This window comes from Myodes glareolus, chromosome 13 (assembly GCF_982192425.1).
Source record: "Myodes glareolus chromosome 13, mMyoGla1.1, whole genome shotgun sequence".
Classification (NCBI taxonomy): Eukaryota; Metazoa; Chordata; class Mammalia; order Rodentia; family Cricetidae; genus Myodes; species Myodes glareolus.
The window spans coordinates 62173632-62198124 of NC_142038.1; the positions used below are offsets into that span (position 1 = coordinate 62173632).

A 24493-nucleotide genomic window follows, 5' to 3' on the forward strand; every position below is an offset into this window, starting at 1 on the left:
ATAGCTCAATAAAAGCAATAAAAAATAAAAAAAAGAAAGGAGAAAGAAGGAAGGAAGAAAAGAAGAAAGAAAAAAGAAGAAAGAAGGCAGGAAAAAGAAAGAACTTTAATTTTTTAATTGATTCTAGAATTTTAAACTTACACAAAATGTCAAAGGACTTTCCCTTCAAAATTCCCAAAACCCATGAAAGAAAATCGCACTGATACTTGACAAATTATATTTTGAATTTTGCTAGAAAAAAAAAAAGAAATGCTCACCCCGTAATTTTCCCTGAAACCTCCCAAATCGCTGTTTATAGCTGTTCCCTAGTACAGCAGTATGTTCCTCTGGGCTCCCATTTCCATCTTCTCTGGTACTAAGTCCCACTGGCTCCTATTCAGCTCACAAAAGCATTCCACTGACTTGTTGTTTAATGTCTCCTTCCAAATCAAAATCCCTAAGAGGGATTTAGGAAGTTACTAAAACTTACAAGTTTCAGGAAATTCCTTAACTGCAAGATTCATAAGGCCCCTACCCAAGTTACATTAAGTCCTAACGACTTCTGGGGAAAGGGGTACTTTTTCAGCTGCTTGTTAGTATCGGGCAGGGCAATCCAGGAATGCCCACACAGGAATGGGCTTCATGGTGCTACAGCTCCCTTAGAGTTATCTATGTTCTTATAAGTAACCCCTGACCCACCCTCATGTACATGACCCTGATAAACTCTGGTTCACTGAGTTAGTCTTGGGTGGAAGACTTCTTTGGTCTGCTCTTGTTGCTGCCTGGGGTGAGTAGACACTTGTTCACAACTCCCTAGGGGAGTCACATGGTGTGGGAGAATTGTCTGTATTCTGTCAATCATGTTTTGAATAAACGCTGATTGGTCAGGCAGGAAGTATAGGCAGGTCAACCAGACAGGAAGTAGAGGCAGGGTGATGAGAACAGGAGAATTCTGGGAAGGAGGAAGCCCATTCCTTGGATTCCTGCCCAGATCACCAAGAAGCAGGATGTGACCTGCCCCAGTGAAAAAGGTACTGAGCCATGTGGCTAACATAGACTAGAATAATGGGCTAACATAAGTTATAAGAGCTAATATGAAGCCTGAGCTAATGGGCCAATCAGTTTCATAACTTATGGAGATCTCTGTGTGATTTTCTTTGGGGCTTGCTGGTTGTGGGGTACTGGGCGGGACATAAACCCCAACAAGCAGGCCCCTTCATGTTACAGTCACACAGCACGCCCAGTGCAGGAAGGACACTGATGTCTTCCACTGCTGTTTTAAAAGGGTCTCAGTACCTTTGCCATTTAAGCCCTTCCCATCCTCTGTGTGCATGTCTTTGTGTCTGCATGTCCACATGTATGTGAGTCAGAGGACAACCTCTGCCAGGTGTCTGTCCCTGCCTGTCAGGATTCTCCTGTGGCCATGTTCCATCTTACCATAAAAGCACTGAGGTTAGACACACACTATGGTGTGTGGCTTTTTAGTTCTAGTATAATTCAGTTTTCTGTCTGCTGCCTCAAGCTGTTGCTACCACAGATGGAGCTGTCCCACTCACCATCATGACTTTCCCTTCATGAAGACCTTAACCTCTGTAATCATGAGGCCAAACTAAATTCTCCCCCATAAGTCATTTCTGCCAGACATTTGGTCACAACAATGGGAAAAGTAACTACTAGTATTCTCTCAAAAGTACCCGTGAAGGTGCCAACTGCCATGGCCTGTATCAATTTAGGTTATTGTCATCAGGGGGAAGGATAATAGGGTTTTCCCCACATTCTGCTTTTCTCTGTTTTCTACAGTGAAAATCAATCTGGTACCTTGTGATTACTAAACATCTTATTTGCCATCTACCATCAGCATCCGAGGCTGCGTCAAGAAGGCACACATCACCTAGTACCGATGCAATGCACACCACCCAGTGTGAGCTATGATGCAGTCACCATCAGCTCCCCCTCCAAATGCTGTGTCAAGAACGAGTCTTCCCCAGTTTACTATCCACCAACTGTAAAACCCACTGGCCTCCACATTGGGCTGGGGGATGCTCCTGTGGCCTGCCTACCTTTTCTGTGGTCTCATAGTCCATTTTGAATGCCCAGAGGTGGAGTCGAGCTGAAAGCTCGCTGATGGAGGAGAGTGTGAGGAGGAACTGCTCGGCGCTGCCCAAGGGCACGTCAGGGTTGGCCAGCTGAGCTTCCTGGATTTTCTGCTTCTCTTCTTCGGTTGGAATCATGGTCAGAATTTTCTAGAAAGATAGGGTGATGTAATAATTCTTTGTTAGTAATGGGCTCTGTTTCTGCAATATTTTTAAATTTCTGTTACAATTTTCCAAACAGATAGCTAAAAGCATTCTGTTTTTATTAGTAGGCAGGTGTTATAATATGATAATCTGTAAACTTTAAGGATTCTGCTTCAGGCCTTCAAGGGCATAAAGGGCATCCCAGGCAAGGACAGGGAATGATGTGTGACAAAAAGAAGACAGAGTATTGGAGAACAGCTTTCTGCTCCTGAGGAGATGCAGCAACATGTGCCAAGAACGTGTACCTTGCTGCACATCTCATGAACTATTTTAATAGATTACAAAAATGAAACACTCACAAAGTTAGATTGACTTTTCTGTGTTAATTATAAATTTTAACTAAAACTCCTAGAGAAATAATGCTTTAGTATCAAACACAAATCTGAGGAAAAACTTATATATATATATAAGTTTATATATATATATATATAATATATATAAAGCAATACCTGCTCAATGATGAAAACAGTATTTTTGTTATATTCAAATTTATATATTATCTATTTATTTACATACCAATCCCAGTTCCCACTCCCTCCCCTCCTTCTTTCCCCTCCACCTAACCTCCCACCCCAACCTCTATCCACTCCTCAGAGAGGGTAAGGCACATTGTTCTGGCGGAGGTCCAAGGCCCTCCCTACTGTATGTAGGCTGAGCAAGGTATCCATCCAAAGAGAATGGGTTCCAAAAAAGCCAGTACAAGCATAGGGATAAATTCTGGTACCACTGCCGGTAGCCTCACGGTCTGCCCCTGTCATACAACTGTCAACCACATTCAGAGGGACTAGTTTGGGCTTATGCTGTTTCCTTCCCTGTCTGGATGAAGTTGGTGAGCTCCCATTAGCTCAGGTGAACTGTTTCAGTGGGTGAATCTATCATGGACTTGGCCATATTTGCTCACATTCTCATCCTCCCACTCTTCAACTGGACTTTGGGAGCTCAGCCCAGTGCTCCGCTGTGGGTCTCTGCCTGTTTCCATCAATTGCTGAATGAAGGTTCTATGGTGGTATACTAATATATTCAGCAGTTCGGGCCCCCTCTCCTCTATTGCTTAGCGTCTTAGCTGGGATCATCCTTGTGGATTTCTGGGAATTTTTTTAGTGCCAGGTTTTTTGCTAGCCCCATAACAGCTCCCTCGATTAAAATGTCTCTTTCCTTGCTATCATCTCTGTATTTCACCATCTTGACTATCCTGTTCCCTCAAGTTCTCCTCCCACCTCCCCTTCTCCCCTTGTCTTTCCCTTCCACCGCCCCTACTCCCCCACCCCCATGCTACTAATTTTCTCAGGCGATCTTGTCTGTTTCCCGTTTCCAGGTGACTAACAGTATTATCTTTCTACTTCTATTTGCTTTGGGCAAAAGCCAATTGTGGGATACCAAGAGGACAAAGGATGTTAGAATCCAATTGATTTTTACAGGTCCAAATGCTTAATTCATTGCATTTTCAAAAGAGAAAAAAATCGTATCCATCCTCATTATTCCTATTTTAACACTGTTTGGAAACCATTTCCTCCCCTCCACAAATAGACATGAAAAACATACAGACGAGAGAGGAACGAAAAAGGTAAAATTATCCATACTCACAGAGGCTATGATAGTCTATGTAAAGAATTATAAGCACCTACAAAAATGTTTCTAAAACACACACAGAAGTGAGTTTAACAATGTTTCATGACACAAAACCTACTTTATTGTTATATAGTAATGAGTAAATTTTAAGGTGCTATTTATGATGACATATACAAGTGACAAATCTAATAAATAATTTAAACTTTACATGTTGGAAATATTAAGTTGCTAATGAAAACAGCCATAGAAGATCTAAGTCCTTAGAGTGGGATACTATGTTTATGGGCTGAGATTTGTAGTCAGAATGCTGTCTCCCCAGATAGATCTATAGGTTTAACTCAGTTCCAACCAAAAGACCAGCATGACTTTGTATAGAAACAGACAAGCTGGATCTAGAAGCTATGTAGTAAGGAAAAAGAAATGGAACAACCATGGTGAATGGTGAAAGGTGACCTCAGAAATATCACTCTGCCCAACTTGAAGAGCTATAGAATCATAGTAATTAGAACAAATGCATGTATCAACAGGCAGAAGAGCACAGACACGGGGCACAAAGACGGTCTGCTGATTGTGACAAAGTGGAAGACTATTCAACAGAGAGAGGACAGAATTTCCAACAAGTGGTGTTGAAACAACTAAATTCCATATTTGAGAAAAATGAATCTCAGCTTGATTCTTTTATTACGTAAGGAAACTCAACATGGGCCATGGGTTAAAAGGAAAATGTAATACCGTAAAATTTTTGCAAAGAAACAGGAAAAAATCTTTGTGACCCATGGTAGACAAAAAAAAATCCCTAATAAAGAGTTGATAAACTGTATCCTAGTTAATTTTTTTTCACTATAAAAAGAATGAAAACATAAGGTTTAATTTGTCAACATAGAGGACCCTATGACCTTGCCATTCTGTTCCTGCGCATGTACTCCAGAACTGTGAAAACTGATAGTCACAGGAAACTACCAAAATATTGGCAGTTCCTTTATTCATTACAGCCCAAGGCTGGGTCAAGCTAATTATTTTTAGCGCATAAGCAGGTAGACTAATTGTGGTATATCCATCCTCAAAGGGAACAGTCGTCTGTGGTAACATCAAAATGCTCTCGAGCCTATGATACTCTGATGACTCTCAAGGCTGCCTGTCATGCTGAGTGAAAGCAGAGGATCTCTTCAGGTTCGACACTGTGAGAGTCCATATGACAGCCTCCAAAAGACAAAACCACAGTGATGGAAAATGTATCTCTGCCTGCCAGGGACTGGAACTACAGAAGGGCAGCAAGGGAGATGGGAGGGTTTCAATCCTGATTGCAGGAATCCACTTACATAAACGTTATACTATATTGCCTCCAAATAGTTTAAAACTCACAACTATAAAATTAACTGCTGCTATTAAATATGCACATGCTAACACAATGCATCTGGGTATATCTGGACAGAAGCAGCCTGGAGCTTGATGCATCATAACAGGCAGGAGGACTGGCCTCAGGTCATCAGAAGCACAGCTATACTGAGGCTATATTCTAAACTGCAGAGCGAGGCTGCAGAAGGTGACACCTGGCAAACACTCAGGCACAACTCCTGCCAAGTTGTTCTTCCTTGCGGCTCCAGGATGAGGCTATGTGTGCAGAATTTGAGTATAAGGAGAGATTTAGCCAAAATTCCCTAGGTCACACTGACCACAAATATAGTGTTTAAAAAACACTTATCCAAACAATTCAAACAGATAACACTCTTTGAAAACATCTATGGTTGGACCGTGACTAGTTTTTAAAGTATTTAGTAAAAAAGTGCACTTTAATTTTCATAATGCTTAAATTGTTCTAGGCATGGAAGTAATTTCAAAACAAAAGCTTGCCAACACCTTGTCGAGTCTTCAGGAGACAAGTTCCTGCAAGTTTTGTCCCTTTGTCCCTTTGAAGAAGGAACTGAGCGTGTTTCCTTTGGCTTTTACTTCTCTATTTCAAACCATTTCTTCACCACGGAGGATTCTAAGCTCACCAGATACCTGCTAGTCTATTTTCTCATTCTGTACATCACTGTCAATAAGGAGGCTACGGGACAGCTAATCAGAAGATCAGAGTCACCTCTGGCGATCTGGTGGTCCTTTTCTCCACCAGGACGATATAGATGAACACAAGGCAGGGTTGAAGTCAGACTTTTGCCACGTTCATAGTTTCTTTGATACTATTCTGAATTATTACTTGGTTTTGTAGGGAAAGGAACATCCGACAAGACCAATAGCCTGAATGTTTGTTTCTAGATCAATGATTCTCAGCCTTCCTAATGCTGCAATCCTGTAACATAGTTCTTTATGTTGTGGTAACCGCCCCTCCCCTAGAAACCATAAAGTTTTTTTTTGTTGTTACCTCATAACAATAATTTCAATACTGTTAGGAATCATAATGTAAATATTTTTGAATATACAGGTTTATTGATGGGGTCACAACCCACAGGTTTGAGAATCACTGCCCCTGTATTACTACAATAACTATACTTGTTTTTACAGCAAACGGTACTATCCAAAGAAAAACAATGCAAACATATCCTTTACTGTGGACCTAAATGCTAGGCTGAGTTTGGCCATCACATTTACCTGCAGATGAAACACAGCAGCAATGATTTTTTGTTTTTGGCAGAACTGTTGCTATGGTGATAAAGAATATAATACAAGGATTTGGGTAGAGCACCAGGGTCTTGGAAAAGTTTGGTTGGGGTTAGTTTGTTGACAGTCTGCATATTCTGAGAAAATGGGTTCTATCCCTGCACTCACTCTCAGAAAGCAACTTAAAAAGCAGCCCTGATGATATCTCCTGTCATTCCCATGAGCACTCTGGGGCAGCACACTGGGGCAAGAGACTATTGTGCCCAGCAGAGATGAAAGGTTTTGCTGGAGCTTAGGCTGAAGGCTCTCCCAAGCAGAGCAGGGGAGCTGCTGGGGCTGCCTTCATGTCCTAGCAGGAGTTCCATTGTCCGGGGCCACTCATCTGCAGTGCAAACACTATGAACAGCTGTGTCCCATCGTCAAAACATTCTTGTTCCCTGAGCCAGCTTCGCAGCTCATGTGCAGATTCACCTATGTGCTATGTGCCAAGCACCTACGAATACAGCTAAGGACAGGCCTTAGGCCATATAAACTCTTTAGAATGACACTGTGGCCCAAACAGTTAAAGGAAATTTCTGCAGATCTGACAGCCAAAGTGAGATATGTTAAATGCCATGAGAGACAACTGTATTGTCCTAGCTCCTAAGTGGACTATGCCCCAAAAATCAGAAAAGCAGAGGAGGAAGAGAAAAGTAATGAAGTGACGTCTTCCCGCTTCTGTTTGTGATCACTCCCTGTGATTTACTTGAAGAAAAGTATTACAGATGCTCTCTAGAGATGACCCTAAAATAACTTCCTACAGTTTAATACTCATCTGAAAGCCACTTCCTTAATGGAGTTAATTACTCAGGTTTGTATGACAAATCCAGATTCATACCGTGAGTTGCTAGGCAATGGCCCAGGATGTCATTTAATACATCCTAATTGTGTTTTGGTACACAGAGCTTTCCAGTCGCCCCGTGAAGCAGCGATGCCATGACATAATGCGTGTGTCCAGGAAGCAGACGGCCTGGCTGAAGGCCGGTGGGCATTAACTGCAAATCTTATTAGCAAAGGTCTGCAGGTTGACAACTGCTTTTTCTTCCCGGTCTCATTTTAACTCTTGAACAGCAAGAGTCCAGGACAAGCTTTGGGTCCTCCCTCCTGTAGATCTCCTGTACCTCTCAGGCGGCTGGCATCAGTGGTCATGAACAGGAGAGGACAGAGGCTCCTGTATTTCCCATTCCATAAGAAGTCTTATTCCATGGTCTTTACAGCTCTGCCTGAGAACAGCTGAGAGACAGGCACAGTCCTAGGATATGGAAGCAGCTCCAATGAGGGCTTCTTGGCTGGAATGCTTTCACTCCCTGAGGAGGTTAGCAGTGTGTGGAGACATTTCTGGCTGTGTGGAGGAGGGTAGGTACCACTAGCATCTGGTATAATGGTTACAGGTCCTATTGCTGACAAAGTAACAACGTTGTTCAAATCAAGTGGCTTCAAACAGCATAAATTGATTCTCTCATAATGTTCAAAATCAAGGTTGTGGGAAACCCATGATTTCTCTTTGGAGGCTGGAGAGGAGAACGTTTCCTTGCCTCTTCTGATACTCAACATGACCCCTGGCATCCCTTGGTTTGTAAGCACGTCACGCTAACATCTGTCTCTGTCACCACATGGACTTCCACACTGAACCTCCCTGCGTGTTCTCTGATGCAGGCGGCACTCCCACCTGTCTGTATCCAAATGTCCCTCCCCTTTCAAGAATACCAGTCAGAGGACTGACGGCTCATCCTAATGGAACTGTTCTTCCAAGCCAGTCACCTCCTGGATGGTCATGAGCTTAGCAAGGATACTGTGTGTTCAACCAAGTACTTGTTTCAGTGGAGTTTTTCTTGTTCTCATCTCTTCTTCCATAAGTGGCAAGGTGTGTATGGCCTACTGGGCTCCAAACCTTGCAGGTACTATTTGCTCACTGCCCTCTCTTCTACCCAGGACTGTAGATGAGTCTCACACCGTGGCTCAAGCCTTCCTCTCGGGGGACCTTCCTGCCAAAGACTTGCACTCCCTCTGGAGTTAGGCTTCACTGTTTCCATCCATGTTGAAGTTTTCCAAACAAGACTATGCATGAATAAACCTCAGATGTGAAGGCCTCTTACCAACAGAAGGATGCACCACCACCCGATTCCACAAAGCAGTGTCCCCAGACCCCTGATCTGCACCCAGATGTCTCCAGGCACAAATCTGTAGGCTGCCCAGTAGCTCCTTCCCTTTACCGTCATGAGGATAACAGGTTTCACCATCCCACAGAGGCAGGAGAGCATAGCCACGTGCAAGGACAGGAATTGTGGCACGTTAGGTGAACTATGCTCCACTGGGCTTTCTCCACCTTTAACACATCAGCAAGCATGAGAGCCTCAGTTGGCTTGCTCTGTTCTCCAGATGACGCAACAAAGCATATCTGTTTATTTTTCCTTTTGACACAGGGTTTCATGGAACCCAAGCTGGTCTCAAACTCCCTCTGCAACTGCGGATGACCTTGTACTTTTGTGATCCTTCTGATGGACTTACCAAGCACGGAGACCACATGCAGGTGCCATCACACCCACATATACAGTGCTAGGGACTAAACTGGGATGGTAAGTGAGGCACATCCTTACCCCCAAATCACATCTTTTATAAGATCTAAATAATGTCCTTTATGTGGGCTTCAGCACCACATGAAAGACTGCAATTCCTAAGTGTTCCTAGACATATGGACATGACATGGAAGAGACCTAAGCATCCTCATATGGAGGACGTGATGATCTTTTTTCATTCTGAGGTAAGAAATGTTTGGTTAGCGTTGAGGTCTGTGAGCGAGCCAAGATCTTTGAACTTCACAGGCAAAGGGGCTTATCTCCCCATCCCAGATAAACATCTAAGAATCATTAATATATTTCGAAGTTCAGTTGAGTAAAAAAGATTACAAACCATCCAAAGTAATATTCAATGCAATAATGTGATGCACATTTCATAACGCTAACGATTCATCATAGAACCTGTCTTACCTCAATCCCTTCTTTGTTTAAGGCATACTCATCAAAGTTCAAAATGGCTATCTTGATTGTCCTTGGAGGGGGCAGCACCGTCAGACCGATGTTGATAGCGTTGCTCCTCTTGGAATCCAGGACAATGATCTCCTGCCTTTTACCATCTGCAGCTGTTTTCTTGGTGATAAAAGAAGGAAAGTCAAAAGATTAGTGTATCATCCTGGATCCTTCCTAAATTTCATTACTAAAAGCAGACACACTCCTTATTTAAAAGAGAAAGTAAATGGCTCAGACTTGGTTCAGGGAAGAACTGGCTGCCACTCAGCATAGGAAGAGAATGGGGAAGAAGGAGATCAAGGCTCAGGCACTTAGTTTCCTCCAAGCTTCACACAAGCTGGAACAAGCCAGACACATTACAAAATAAAATTGATTTTCTTTCAATAGGAGATTTTTTTGTGCAAAAACAAAACCTGTTTTCCCCCACCATTTTAGAGTTCCTTTCTTGCATGCTGTGAAGCATTTGGATGCGTCTTGGCTGGCTCAGTGTGTGCAGTGTGCCCATAACAGTGACTAAACACAGAGGCTGAGGGGACAGGGAGGGCATCCTCCCTGTGTGACTGCTATGTCAGTTTAGTCCTCGGGTTCCTGGATCTCCCCAGGGCTTTCTTTACTACCCAAATGTCCTGCACCCTTCACAGCAGAGCGTGCCCATCTTTCCTGTCCATGTGACCATCATACAGCTATCCACTGGAAGGTGGAGAAGGAAAGAAAGGGCATGTGCAGAAAAAAGGGTATAAGTGGAAAGTAGGAACAGGCCAAAGAGGACAACAGAGAAGCAGAGGTGTCCTAGCATCCTTGTAAAACCCTGTGATGGGGGCTTTCCTGACAGCATCGGTGCCTGTCAGAGGCAGGCGCTGGGCCTACCTCAAGATGATGGCTAGCATATGGCTGGAACTCTGTATGTCTTTCAAACTCAATGTTTGCATCCCTTCTCCAAATTCACAGGTTGGCCCCGTGATAGCCAAAAAGGTAGACTCTAGTATCAGAGGTTGCAGCCTTGGGAGGTAATTAGGTTTAGGTAAGGTAGTAAGAATGGAATCTTGACAATGGGACTGGTGTTCTTCTTATGGGAACACAGCAAGAAGGAAGCCATCTGAAAGTCAGGAAGAAAGCCCTTGGCAGAATTAACCTGGCTAGCATCTTGATCTTAACTCCACAGCCTCAGGAACTGTAAGAAATGCATTTCTGTTGTTTAAACCACTGACTATATAGTATTTAAAATATTTTTACATTTATTTATTTTATGAGTATGAATGGTATATCTACATGTATGTATGTGTAGTGTGTGTAAGCCAGGTGCCTGTGGAGTTAAAAGGGTGTCAAATCCCCTGGAACTGGAGTTACAATGGTTGTGAGCTACCATGTAGGTGCTGGGAATTGAACTTGACTCATCTGGAAGAACAACAAAAGGAACCATCTCTCCAGCCTGGCGTATGGTATTTTATTATGACTGTCCTGACAGATAATCACAGGCTGTGACAGATGCTGCCTCCACTTTCCCCTTCAGCTGTCAGGAAGTCATATGTAGGCGGCAATGGAGGGCCGTGAGAGAAGACTAGTCCACTGAGTCTCGACAACTGCTCAGGTTCCCTTGGTGCAAAGGCATCTGAGAAGCTGGGACCCTCTGAGGGTGGCAAAGATGAAGGGAGAGGCTTCTCTTAAAGAAAACGCAGCCAGTCATGGTGGGTGCTGCTCACTAAGCAAGGATGCCAATGGCAGGGCAGCTGCTATGTCTAGAAAAGACCGGGTCTGCAAGCAGTGACTCTCTAACCACACTTTTACGGTTCTCTGGGGTTCTGCTAGGCTCCAGGAGAAAGCAAGCAGAAAAGAAGCCATTGTGTTCAGGCTGAGAGCTGTCAGTGATGAGGCTGGATGAGACTATGTCCTAAAAGACCTCCCAGGCCAGCCTAGGGGAGGAACTCTGACCACTTCTGCAGACAGTGCCCTCTGAACTGCTCCTTTGAAGCTGCCTGAGCCCAGGGGCAGATGAGCCACTCAATGGGGACAACAGCAGAGCTGTGGTCTGAAAGGAGAAGCAGACCATGGCTCTACAGACCCTCCCGGGTCCTCAAACTTCATCGCTACTTTAGGTCCTTAAATATGTAGATTTCCTCATGAAGTAAATGACTGAGACCATCCCAGCCCGGGAAGAGGCAGTGGGAACATACGTCATCTTATCAGTTCTGTACTATTAGAGAACCCTGACCAATACACCCTCTCTCAAGGGAATGATAATTCTATCAATATTCTAGTAAGATTTGTTTTGAGATTTTAAAAATCCATTCTAAAGTTAATAAAAGACAGCATTCATTTCAAGCTCAACAATATTCCTTAAAATTCTTTTATATTTATTTATTTATCTGTCTGGCTATTTTGTCTGTGTGTATGCATTCTACCACATGTATGCTTAGTGTCCTTGTATGTCAGAGAAGGCATTGGATTCCCTGGAAGTGGAGCTAAGGATGGTTGTGAGCTACCAAGTAGGTGCTGGGAACTGAACCCAGGTCCTCTGAGACAGCAGCAAGTGCTCTTAACTGCTGAGCCATCTCTCCAGCTACCAATATTCTTTTGTCAGGCACTAATAATCTCTTTCTGAATGGTCATGGAGCTTTATGTACTACTGAGCCAGTCAGCCAGTGTGCTGGGATAGCGGGACTGAAAGAGTGGTGCGGTACAATGGGAAGGCTCATACAACACAGCCCCAGTCATCCTCGCCAACACTGAAATCCCTGAACCAAAACCTAACGTGAGAGAACGGCAGCTAGCCTGTAACCAAAACAAGAAACAAAGTCAGGTCGAACACGGCAAGTGAGCAGCATGACTGGAGGATCCACCGATGTCTTCCTTCTGAGGAAAAGGTCAAGGAGAAAGCAGACACAGAGAGAGGCACAGGGAAAAAGACGTAAGGAGACCCTGCCTTCCAGACTGCTATATGGCAGATGTCCACCTCTGCTGACAGCTGTCTCAATACATCAGTGGACAGTGATCAACACTTGAACACAGCACAAGAGGTTTAGAGACCAGTCTAGTTCCCCAACAGTCCTTTTTGTTTGTTCTGATTTAGTTTCACTGGTAAGATTTCTCTAGGTAGTCTCCTAACTTACTCTGTAGCCCAAGCTGTTCTCTAACCCATGACCCTTTTCTCTCAGTCCACCTCCTGGCATCTGGGATAACAGACATTTGGGCACTAAGAGTCTCTTTTCCAACTGGCTGCTTGGCTTTAAAGATTTATTTATTGTCCCTCTTTGCTATCTCGTTTCCTGAGCAGCTTTTGGGTGTCTAGTTCTCAAATGAGAACTTTTCATGTCCAAGTGTGAAAAGAGCATTCCCCCTCTCCCTGAAGGACCAGGAGGCCTCCAATGCTGCTCTGGGCCACAGGAAGGGTGGTTTCAGTCTTGGTCCTTCATCAAAGATGGAAGAGAGCCAACCTCTACCCTCCTCTTCAGCAAATGTCAAGAACGGTCAAGGTGGCAGGAATGCTGGAACAGAAAGTACCTGTTGCCCAGGCTCCAGGCATAGAGGCCTCAACTACAGTGGCTAGACGTGAAATCAGGGCTATCTCTAGATGTATCTGCTTTTGCATAGCAGGCATGCGGCCCTGTGAGGGAAACAGCTGCAGGGCAGTGTTGGAACACGCTACTTTCCCAAGTGTGTCCACAGAAGGGTTCAAGGGAGAAGGCGATTTGTTTATTTCGGAGGGAGAGACCTTGAAAAGTCTCTAGGCTGTTTTAGCTCCAGGAAGCCTAATAAGGAAAGTTCCTCCCTTGAGAACCTCCATCTCCTCTTACCACCCCGCCCCCAGGACGGTCTCTGGAGACCTGCCTCAGGCCTGGATGCCCTGGGGGGCTTGTTGTTCATTTGTTTTGCTCTTGACTAGGAACACCAAAGGGAAAGAGTGAGATGTCAAAGCAGCCAAGATGGATGAGAGAGAATCAGAGGGTCCCCTGTATGTCCAGGGGAACCGAGACCTCATAGAGAGAAGAGACAGGAAGGAACACAGGAGGACAGTATAGCATTTTCTCTCAAGCTGTCCCAGAGGGGTGAAGCTCCAGGGTACAAGAAGAGGGAGTTGAATGTCTTTAGGATGAGGTTTTAATGAACAGCACTCACCTGCAAAAGTTATAGGACCTCTGGGAAGCAAAGGGGAAGGGGCAGCCACCTGAGCAGAGACTGATCACTGCTGAGGCTCAGAGCACAGACCATGGGCCACTGGAGACAGCTGTTCATTGCAGCCCCAGAGGGAGGCTGGCTACCTGGGCTAGAGATCCACCACCGAGAACCAGAGGCCTGCACGTCTGCTTCCCAGAGAGTAAAAGGTCACATAAGGTAATGTAAATATTGACTGGAGTAGCTAAGCCATGCTTAGGCTTAGCTGAAAAGGGCGCTCGGTGCAGAGACAGACGGCTGATGCTTCCTGGGCTAGAGATGTAGAATCTGGGCTTAAGAGCAGGTCAAACCGTTATCCCTAAGAAACCAGTGTTTTGAAGCTGCAGATAAGGACTCGACTCTGAATAGTTATGGGGGCATGAGGCCACATGCAAGTGTGATTGCACCCTGATTTCAGTCAACATTCCAGGGAAAGGAAAAAGGACCTAACTTCCCCTCTGAGTCAGTCAGGCAGTTTTGGAAAACAGAAGGATGAAGATTTGAGTAGCAGTGAGAAGAGTCAGAAAGACATTTAAACAGTAAACAGCGTTCATTAAGCCTAAAGTCTGCTAAAATGCTGACACAACAGATCACTTCTTAGACTTTTTTTTTTTTTGCCCTTGCTGGGGATAGAACCAGGGGCCTTGCATACATTGGGCAAGCACTGTACTACCGAGCTATGTCTTGAGCTAACCCTCTTGAATTTTTAAAGAGTCATTTTATTAGGAACAGAGGATCAAAATGTTTAAAAAGTGAACACTGAACACACTGAACTTGTCACCCCAGAGGTGCGATTGAAAATAGAAACCCGTCTAGGGACATGATGCATTTGGAGAACTCCCTGAGTCTTGAAGAATGTCTCTGGGTCTGAGAGCACTTCCATGAAAGGCAACCGGCCTCTGCGCGAGCAGCTTGGCAGCCGTGCCGGAGACCCCGGGTCTGGGTCTGGTTCAGCGTGGCCATTCTCGAAATGGTAAATCATGCCTCCCGACTCCCTGCTCACCCGCCAAGAATGACACCACAAGATATTTTCAAAACTCTCCCTTGAGAAACTGACAGTTACAAGGCTACAAGGTGCAATGATACAGATGTCACAAGGAAGAGAACGCTAGAATTTTCCTAGTCTTTCTGCAAGAATCATAAAGAAATACACAGCAAAGCTTTCCAGCAAAAAATAAAAATAAAAACAAATAAAAACTTAAGTCTACATTAAGGCAAAAAAAAAATCCCACCCTCTTTAGTTAAGAATAAGATTTTTTAGTTGGCATGGTGGTGCATGCCTTTAACCCCAGTAGGTAGGAGGCTGAGGCAGGGCAATTGTTTTGAGTTTGAATCCAGTTAGGTATTATAATAAGACTCTTGTCTTTAAAAAAAAAAATGACGGGAGGGTGAAAGAAAAGAATTCTTTCCATTCCAGAACAGGCTTGCCTCATTATTAAGGGGAAAGTATTATTTTCCCATACTTTGGAGCCTCTGATAACTGAGGCCAATGGCTAGACAACAGGATAAGCTGTGTGTTCCCTAGCACTGGGAACAGAGGACACAGACTCAGGTACTAACTGTGGTAGCACTACAAGGAAGAAAAAGTTCTAATCTCTAGGTAGAATTTGGGGTTCCTGTTGTTGACATTAAGAACATAATGAACTTCTTTGTATTCCAAATATGAAGCATGGAGACGTTTTTTACTTCTTCTCTGGGACGAGGCCAGATCGGGGCATTGCTGTGGAAGGTAGGCAGGAGGCCATCCTCACGGGCCATGTTCAAACAGGGGCTTACAACGACAGGTCTCCTCCATGATCTCTGAGGCATTTACAAATCATCCCGGTTAGGCCTGCCAGGTATCAGCACCTGTAATCCCGACATAAGCAGGAAAGTCAACTGCAAAGCTGAAGCCAGCCTGGTCTATACAGTAAATTCCAGGCCTGCCAGGGCTACACATGTGTGTGTGTCAGGGGTGGGGGAGGGGGACAAAACCCAGGCTGAGGTTTATACCTTGGCCAATAAAATCTCATCTCTCTATTTCTTAAAAAAAAAAAGTCTCTGACAGTAGTTTCTGATATACTAAGAAACTTCAGGGCAAACAGAGTGCGGTACTTTCAATGTGAATGGCAGGCATTTGAGTACTTGATCCTGTTAGTGGTACTGTTTGGGTTCATTTAGGAGGTGTGGCCTTCTAGAGGAGGCGTGTTGCTGGGGCTAACCATTTCCAGCTTGTTCTCTGCTTTGTGTGTGCCATTCAAGCCCTCTGCTTCTTGTCCTTGCTTCCATATCTTTGCTCTGCCAGCATGGACTCTGACTCTCTGGAACTGGAAGCCCAAATAAATTCTCTATTCTATGGGTCGTTTTGACCATGGTGTCTTGGTAGAAATGTCCCTACTACACAGAGCCAAGCAAACTTCTCTAGTTCCATCTGGAGATCCTGCCCCAAATAAACCCAAGAAACCATTGTCTCCTCAAAGGCAAAACCAGGTCCTCTCCTTGCCTCATGCCTGCTTTCTCCAGACTTGCCTTGGTCTGGTAGTTAGTCGGGGTATGAAGAAGATGTCCTTTGAGAATATCCGGGGTCTTCCAGCCCCTGATTGGACAACAGAATTGGTAAGTACATTTCACAGGGTTCCTCATGTCCAGTCCAGGCGCTTGGGGGACTCTACCTGACATAGTTCTCTGGAATCATTTGAACATACATCACCACATCCCAGAGCAGCAGCAAGAATACAGCATGGAAAGGCTTCCCCCAGGGTTCCTGTCGCCACACAGCACAACGAGCAGCGTGCTGTGAAAAGCTCCGCGAACACATTTGCCGCCAAGTCAGCAAAGTGGGCTCTGTTCCACAAGCTAGTAAAGAAACCAGGAAGGAAAGGCATCTTTCGCTCTTCTCGTGTTCATGAAGTGGCCCCCCCAGCACCGGCTCTCACGCGTGAATCTGGGGAGGGGGCGACTGGCTAATCACAGCCATGCCCTACTGCTTTGGTCTGGTGTCAGCTTTCCAACAGAAACTAAAACCACTTTCCTTTGTTTCACCCTGTCTTGTGAAGTCAATTGCACTTTGCTGTAGACTATTGTTTTTAATGAAAAACTTCTCCCGAGCCAGGGTTCGGAAGTGGCTGTTTACAGCTGTGCTGCATGAACATCTCAGTCAGCGATCAAAACCAGACGTGGAATTCGGTTAGATCGGAATTAACAACATATACAAACAGGATCCACCTCTCCAACGTGATGTCTAATATTAATTTGCGTTCTCATTTCTTGTAAAATTTTGCAAATTAGCTCCTGCTCAGATTTCCTTTTCTTTTTAAAGATATATATATGCTCCTGAGTCTCATTGCAGAACATTCTGGAAGCAATTTAATAAATGTTTCAGTTTAGTTGTCCCTTGGTGTCCCTACGGGATTAGTTACAGGACCACCAGAGAGTACAATAATTCTCAAATGCCTCACATGAAATGGATTTTTACATATTTTGTATATAACCCTTGAAACCCTCTAGAGTGCTCTAAATCGTCTCTGGATTATTAATACTACCTATCACAATGCAAATGCCACGTACTAGCTGTTGTATTGTTTTAGAAATAAAGACAAGGAAACATTCTGTAAATGTTCAGCAAAGTTACACATTTAAAAAAATGGGTTCCATCTGCAGCTCATGTGATCTTAAGACGTTGGACCTGCCAGTGTGGGTGACTATTTTCCCAAGTCCCCTCTTTACCAAATCTAGCCATACATTTGGGCACTAGTAGCGCCTTTCAGTATTTTCAGAGGTGGTCCCTACTACACATAAGAACAGACTCAAGGTTAGTGAAAGGACAGAAGCCAGCATCTTTTCACCAACCAGATCAGCCACAGTGAAACCAAGAGAAGGAGGGAGATGGGCGAAGCAACAGACGCATTGGAAGTCTTCTCATGGAAACTTAATCTCACCGCAAGGGAAGTAAAACATGGCTTCCCTAACAACCTTCTGCCCTTCTCATTCTCTGTCCTGAGGCCACGGCAGCCTCCCTCCAACAACCTCCAGGGTATGAACAACTATGAGGAAGCCAGCAGCTGAGCTAGCCAAACGAGCACAGGAATAGGAGGCCAGGTGGTTAGTGGATCTGGCACAGTGCATGAGGTGGGTCATAAGAATCCTTGACATCTGCAGGGTGCCAGCTAACTCCCAGCTGGCCTTCTCCACAAGGCCAGGTTGACTGTATGAAGTGGGAGAGGACATGTGGGCACCCAAGCGCTACGTGACAGCAGCCTGAAGAGGTCAGGACATGGGTCCATTGAGAGTAGATGCTCAAGATTCCATCCCCAAGTGACATGTTATGGAAAGAACAAGGTCTGGGCCTGCTTAAGCCAAAAGAACAGTATTGATGAGCTTACACTAAAGCTTAGGAGTTGGCTTTTAAAGTAAAGAAGCTTTAATTCTGGCTTAAGGAGGCTTCTGAGGCAAGAAATGATTGAAAGTCACACCTTCTCCAAACCTGGGCAGAAACAGACATGGGGAAGAACACCAGGGGCAAAGAGTGGCAAGGAGTTTAAGAATCTCCGCATGGACTTAAAAGAAGACTGACCAATGACTGCACCCCTGCTGATCCCTCAGCATCACTCAACAGCCGTGGCATCTCTGTAGAAACACATGCACACACACTCTCTCTCTCCCACACACACACACACACACACACATACACACACTCACACACACACATACACACACTCACACACACACATACACACACAAACAGACACACACACACTCACACACACACACACACACACACACACACACACACACACACACACATGCATGCACACCCTGAGGTTGCTACCTTGTCTTGTCTTCAGAACTGGTACCTGACTCTTAAGCCTGGGAGGCCAACTCAGCTCACATGATGACGAATGGCTGGATCGAGCTGGGACTACAACTGACTCACAGTGACAAGCTCTTACATATCTTCTCCACTGCAGGTGTCCAACCTGTAGCTCAGAACAGCTAGGACTCTGGCTCAGCATAAAATCAAAAATGTCACTTAAAACATTAAAGACTTTTGCAACTGTTCCGGGGACTCAGTTGCACGGTTCTCGGGCATGAGCTTTCTCGATGATACACGCTGTGTCTGTCTACATTAGACTTTAGAGAGTACTTTCTCATACCCCAAATTCCTAAGAGAAGGTAGCTTCTAGCCTGTTTTAAATGTTCACTATACCCTGACTCACACATTTTGTGGGCTGAGATGCAAAATGGAGGCATTATTGAAGCACTTCCCATGGGAAACACAATCCATTGGCAATTTCTATATCAGAATTTGCTGACCATGGTGTTATGTCCAATCATTTTATTATGCTCCCCATGTATAATTGTATATAACACTTGCATTAACAATACTGCAATAGCGATGCCTGCAGGTTCTCATGAACTCATAAAAAATAAGTTTCAGTATGTTGGCCCGGAGAATTATCCAAAGGGACTAAATTATTGCCTCTAAAAAAATCACTGAGTGGCTACAGCTAAGTTTAAAGCTCTTCCAGGATCCCGAACTTGAGGTGACATTATATGAGTACATTCAGTGCACCCGGTAGGCAACAGGTTCAGCTCCTCAGGAGAGCACTGATATTGCTCCTGGGCTACAGGGCCACCCATAATGAGCCATTTTGCTTTTTTCATGGTTAATCTGGTGTGCTACTGTGCATTTTTGATGTAGCATAGATCCAAGAAATACTATCTGAAAAGTTAGCCTTCTTATCCCAATGGACTGCTTACCAAACAGCTAAAGCAGCACCAACTAGCATGCTTCGTCAAGAACCAACCTCTCCAGCTCTTGATGGAGGGCCCCAGCCTACCTTGGTGACAGACAGCTCCTTAGACTTGGACTCAAACAGGTGCTCTAGTCTGGAAGTGTCCACCTTGACGGGTTCCAGTTTTGACCACAGGAATTCCCTGCATCGGCGATTGTTCTTATTCGACCACTCGAAGGGCCGGACTTCATTCCAGAATAGCCGGATAGTCTTCTTTTTCTTGGTGAATGCTGGCTGACCCCTAGGTACCTGGGACCACCCTAAGCCCTGAGGAGTGCTGAACACAGGAGAAGCCAATAAATTACCGGGGACTGGTGGGGGAGGCACAGTGTCCAACAGCGGTGGAGGGGGTGGGGGTGGCAAACCCAGAAAGGTGGGAGGGGGTGGAGGGGGTGGCCCTGGGGCTTCACGGTGGCCAAGATCCACATCTAGAACATCGATGTCATCCTCCTCCCCTAAATCAGTGAAATCCATGTCTTGGATTCTGAGCTCCCTTGGATTGGCCATCAGCTGGTCCCAGATGTAATCAGACTCAGTCTTTGGCTGTGTAGGGGTTGTGTCTGGGACCTTGTCATGAGACTCTGCCTCAGGAGACGTGGACCCTCTCCCCAGGTCCCCACTGTTGAATTTCTCAGCAAATGCCTTTACACTGCCCCGGTTGTCCAAACAGCCAATGTCCACTCTCTTGATGCTCTCCTCTGGGGCCTGAGAGTTGGCCTGCAGGGTGGATATCCTGGTGGCCAGACTGGCCACTGCCTCCACCTCCTGCACAGGCCTCCCAGGTTCGTCATCACCCTTCTCCTCATCATCTGTGGACTTTCTGTTATGGGCATACAGCATGTCCAGCATGAACCTTTTGCTGGTAAGGATGTCGCCACACGGTCCATTTACTCCCACATCCTGAAGGCTGGTGGACCATAAACCTGAAAGGACATGGGAAGGAAGAGATAAGAAAGAGACACAGGGCCTCCATTTCACAAGAAAACCGGTTATGCATGAAAACAGGTGGACACACAGGAGCAACTCTGAAGAAAACAGGAGAAAAAACAAGGTCATCGAAGCAGAAGATGTTCACAGCCGATGACTCACTCCAGGTCTCCAGACTCTTCCAAATGCATGCACTCCTGGTTCCCGCCTGCACTATGTAACTTCCTCCCTTTCTTCTGCTTGTGGCAGGTGGGCAGAATCTATCCCCCCACATACAGCTAAGGGACATCCGTCCTATCTAGACTAGGAAAAGCAGGAAGTACCCCCCTGGTCCAAGGCAACTAAGTGCTAGAAGGACATCTCTTCCCTGGCCCTACACAAGGCCATCAGTTCAAGTTCACAGTCTCATCTGCAGAGGACTTAATGCTACTTCCTTCAAAATGCTCCCCCACGGCCCCTCTCTCCCTTCACTTGCCTGTGAAGCTCATCCTCTGGGTTGTCTTGTCGCTATAATTTACCAGTTTAACAGATGAGGTTCGAAGGGGTCTGCCATTCAACCTCCAGCCTCCTACCTGCATGTGAACTCAGTCACAGCCTTTCTCTTGTGACGGTCCACAACTGTCCCTTCGTAGGTCTAGCCACTCTACCTGTGTATTAGGACAGCACTGGGGTAATTCTCTGCCCTGCTTCTTCATGACCCTCTCCTCAGTGTTTCCTGCCTCTCCCACTAGGTCTTCTCTGCCCCTCCTACTAGGTCCTTTCTGCCTGTCCCACTAGGTCCTTTTTGCCCCTCCCACTAGGTCCTTTCCTCCCCTCCCATCCCATAGAGTTTTCCTTTGGCATTGATATTACTCGTGTATTTTCCCATCTTACAACCTCTCTTGACTCCTCTTACATCTCCACCTCACTCCCAACTTTTGATCCGTTCCTTTAAGATAATATTGCCTCTGAAACCTGTTTTGCTCACTGCTCCATCTGCTTTGTCATCCTCCCCAGGCAAGGCATCCAGGCATCCTGCTGATAAACCACAGCCAGAAGCTAGCCCTGTTCCCCATGCCCCTCGCTTGCTCAATCCCAGCTCAAGCCAGCACGGCTCTCCTCCTAAACAGAGATACTGCTTTGATAGCAGATTAGCCGGTCTTTCTCAAGAGATGGTCACATTTTTTTTTCTCCATTGTTTGGAGAGATCTGGAAAGAGTTGGGGGAGAGAAAAGCATGATCAGAGTGTATCGTATAAAAAATTTGCAATAAAAATGGTTTTGTATAGGATGCACAGAATAGATGAGTTTCTAAAACTCCACTGCTAAACTGTCTTTTAATGTAAACTAATGGCTGCAATGTTAGGCCTGAAATGTGTTGTCTTTTATTTATTCCTTTTCTTTCTCGTCCTTTGGTCTCCAGAAGGTTGCTTAAACAGCTTTTTTTTTTTTAAATTCACCCTGTTTTAAATAGTGTTTTTTTTTTTTTATTTTTTGAGACAGGGTTTCTCTGTAGTTTTTGGTGCCTGTCCTGGAACTAGCTCTTGTAGACCAGGCTGGCCTCGAACTCACAGGGATTCGCCTGCCTCTGCCTCCCGAGTGCTGGGATTAAAGGCGTGCGCCACCACCGCCCGGCTTAAATAGTGTTTTAAAGTAACAACTCTACATATTATTTTTAGTGGTTGTTCCATGTGTTACAATGAACACCCCTAAATTATTCCAGTCTACTAGTACTGATTTAACAATATAAGCTACTCCATCCACCTTCTGTGCTTTTAAAGTATCTGGAGTATTTCCTCTACAGAGAATGCTGTCAGATAGCATTGAGACTTTCATTTCGACCCTCAGTAACCTCTGGGAAGATTGTGTTCTCCGCACACAGCTAGGAAATAAGGGCTCACAGAGAGCAGGACAGATATCCCCAGCTCTCATCCAGCTGATCATCAAGTATCATATAGCAAAGTATTGATAAATATCATGTTCGGAGCTGAACACACAAAACAAGAACAAAGGTGCCTGAAATGAGTTGCAACTCTTCCGAGCTTTACTTTGGGTGACTACAAATTCACTTCTTAGTAACAGACACAATGGTGCTAAAAATAGGATTTGGGGCATTTTAAATTGTCTCTAATTTTAATTGTCTTGGTGACTTTGAGGAAGAGCAAAAGCTGTTATGACAGAGTGGCCTTGACTCGACTGCTAAGGAGGCTGTGAACAGTGTGGAATTTCGGGAACAGTAAATTTCCACAGATGAACTAACTGTCTCCCCAACACTGGAGGGACGCAGAGGAGTCTCCAGGAGCTCCAGTTTCTGCAGCTATATACTTGGATCCCACTTGCTCCTTGTGCAGAATTAATAGTCATTCCCTGGGAGCTCAGAGGTTCCATTTTTGCAGTTTTCCTTTTTTGGAAGAATGTTACATGCTCAGATCCAAGAAAGTTCTGTTCCCTGTTTTAGTTTTCCTAATCCAACTTGTTGATGTGTTTTAGGCTGCTGAGCCCAAATATGATGAATAACTCATACCGCTACTCATAACACACAAAAATCAGTTAGTACTAAAGCAACCCAGAACTTATCTGACCCCCGACACTGTGATTGCAATTCTGTTAAACTTGAGTAGCTAGCACATCTAGTATTTAGAAATAGCTATAATACATACTATTTTGAGGAAACTAAATAGTACTTCTTAGCACACATGTATTCAAATAGACAAGTTCTTTAGTGCAATATGTTCTAAGATACACTAACAGTCTTTGGGTCCTTTCTTGTAACATCATAGTGATAAGTCATTTGCAAAATCAAATTCAGTAGCATGTTCTAACTGGGAAAAAAACATAAGGCAGTAACCATTTTAGACCAGGTCATTGATGGATCTGTTGGGAAAGAGAATAGTTTCATTCATTCACTAAATCTTATGGGCTTCAGAGACTATAGTCTCAATGTCTGGCTCATGGCATGAAATGGCAAGGGGAGCCTAGGGATTTGAATGTGGGCTCTGGTGTGTGGTTAAATGAAGGCCATGCCGCCACTAACTGTAAGATCTCAGTCGTAAGTGAAAGGAATGGATTTCAGAGTTACATAAGGAAAACACATAGGTTACATGGAAGAGTGGTAAGTACAATGTGTAACACTATACCTAAAGCCTGTATGTGCTGGTCCGGTATGTCAAATTCTCCTCCATGCACTGTTGAGCGTGTTGTTTGACAAGTACTCAATTTGCTTGCTTTATCTATTTTGGTGGTGGTTTTAAACACCGCCCACCAACAAGTCTTCTAAGGGAATAGACAACATGACATGTCTAAACCAATCAGCAACTGGCAACACCACATTTGGTATCATCAGCCTTGAGACAGATCGAAGGAAACGAGTGGTTTCTTTTCCACAGTTCAGTCCTCCACACAGTTCTAACGTCTGGAGCCCTCCAGCACCTGTGGGAGTGAGAGGTCCCCCAGCACGGGAGGAAGTCACAGACTGACTCACTGTCACTGTAAGACAGGCAGCAGGTGAGGAGGGAGGGAGCCGTTCCCACAGGTCACTTGGAGGGTAGCCTGCAGCCAGGCTGTTGTCCAGCAGGACATCTGCACATGGAGATGGGTTTCATTTACCTGTCGTCCTGTCCTCAGACAGCTTGCCTTCCTTCTCTTCCCTCTCCAAGGTGCTACTGGAGGACGAGATGCTGGAGGCCGAGCAGTTGTCCCTCTCATTCACCTCCTCATTTTGCCTCTCTTTTTCACTCAGTGAGGCTCTCTCTTCAGGCTCCAGCTCCAGTGCCGGCTCTTCTTGGCTCTCTGCTCCCTGGTGGGCAGAGGTTATGTCCCGGCTGGCTTCATCAGCACCCTGACCAGCTTCTGCCTCCAGCTCAGGCACGTGGTCCTTATTGCTCACTGATGAAGACAAGAGTAGAGATTATATCAATAACAGATTTCTTTGGGGGCAGGCGTCACACAAGAATTGGGTTCGATTCCACTGGGCAAGGTCTAAGAATAGCCCCAAGACTCCCGCTTGCAGTTACTGAGCTAATGTCTGCTTCTATGACCGGGACTGTGCAGGTGGTGTGCAAGTCCACTCAGTGAACCTTACAATGTGGAGGAGTCGGGCAAGCCAGCTCCAGCGTGGTGAGCCTCTGAAATTGGAGATGCCCAAACAGCCACACGAA

The 24493-nt window shown here is 45.1% G+C and overlaps 1 protein-coding gene across 9 annotated transcripts in view; it reads right to left on the reverse strand.

Moving 5' to 3' along the window:
- The window catches only part of Fhod3 (formin homology 2 domain containing 3), a 429672-nt gene that overhangs the window by 32825 nt on the left and 372354 nt on the right, over positions 1-24493 (reverse strand). For all 9 annotated transcript variants that reach the window (XM_087896219.1, XM_085700029.2, XM_085700035.2 and 6 more), the window contains 4 exons: positions 23943-24221; positions 19477-20354; positions 9470-9628; positions 2040-2222 (listed from right to left, as the gene is read on the reverse strand). In XM_087896219.1, coding sequence (XP_087752345.1) covers positions 2040-2222; positions 9470-9628; positions 19477-20354; positions 23943-24221 — 1499 coding nt within the window. The remainder of the gene's footprint in view (positions 1-2039; positions 2223-9469; positions 9629-19476; positions 20355-23942; positions 24222-24493) is intronic.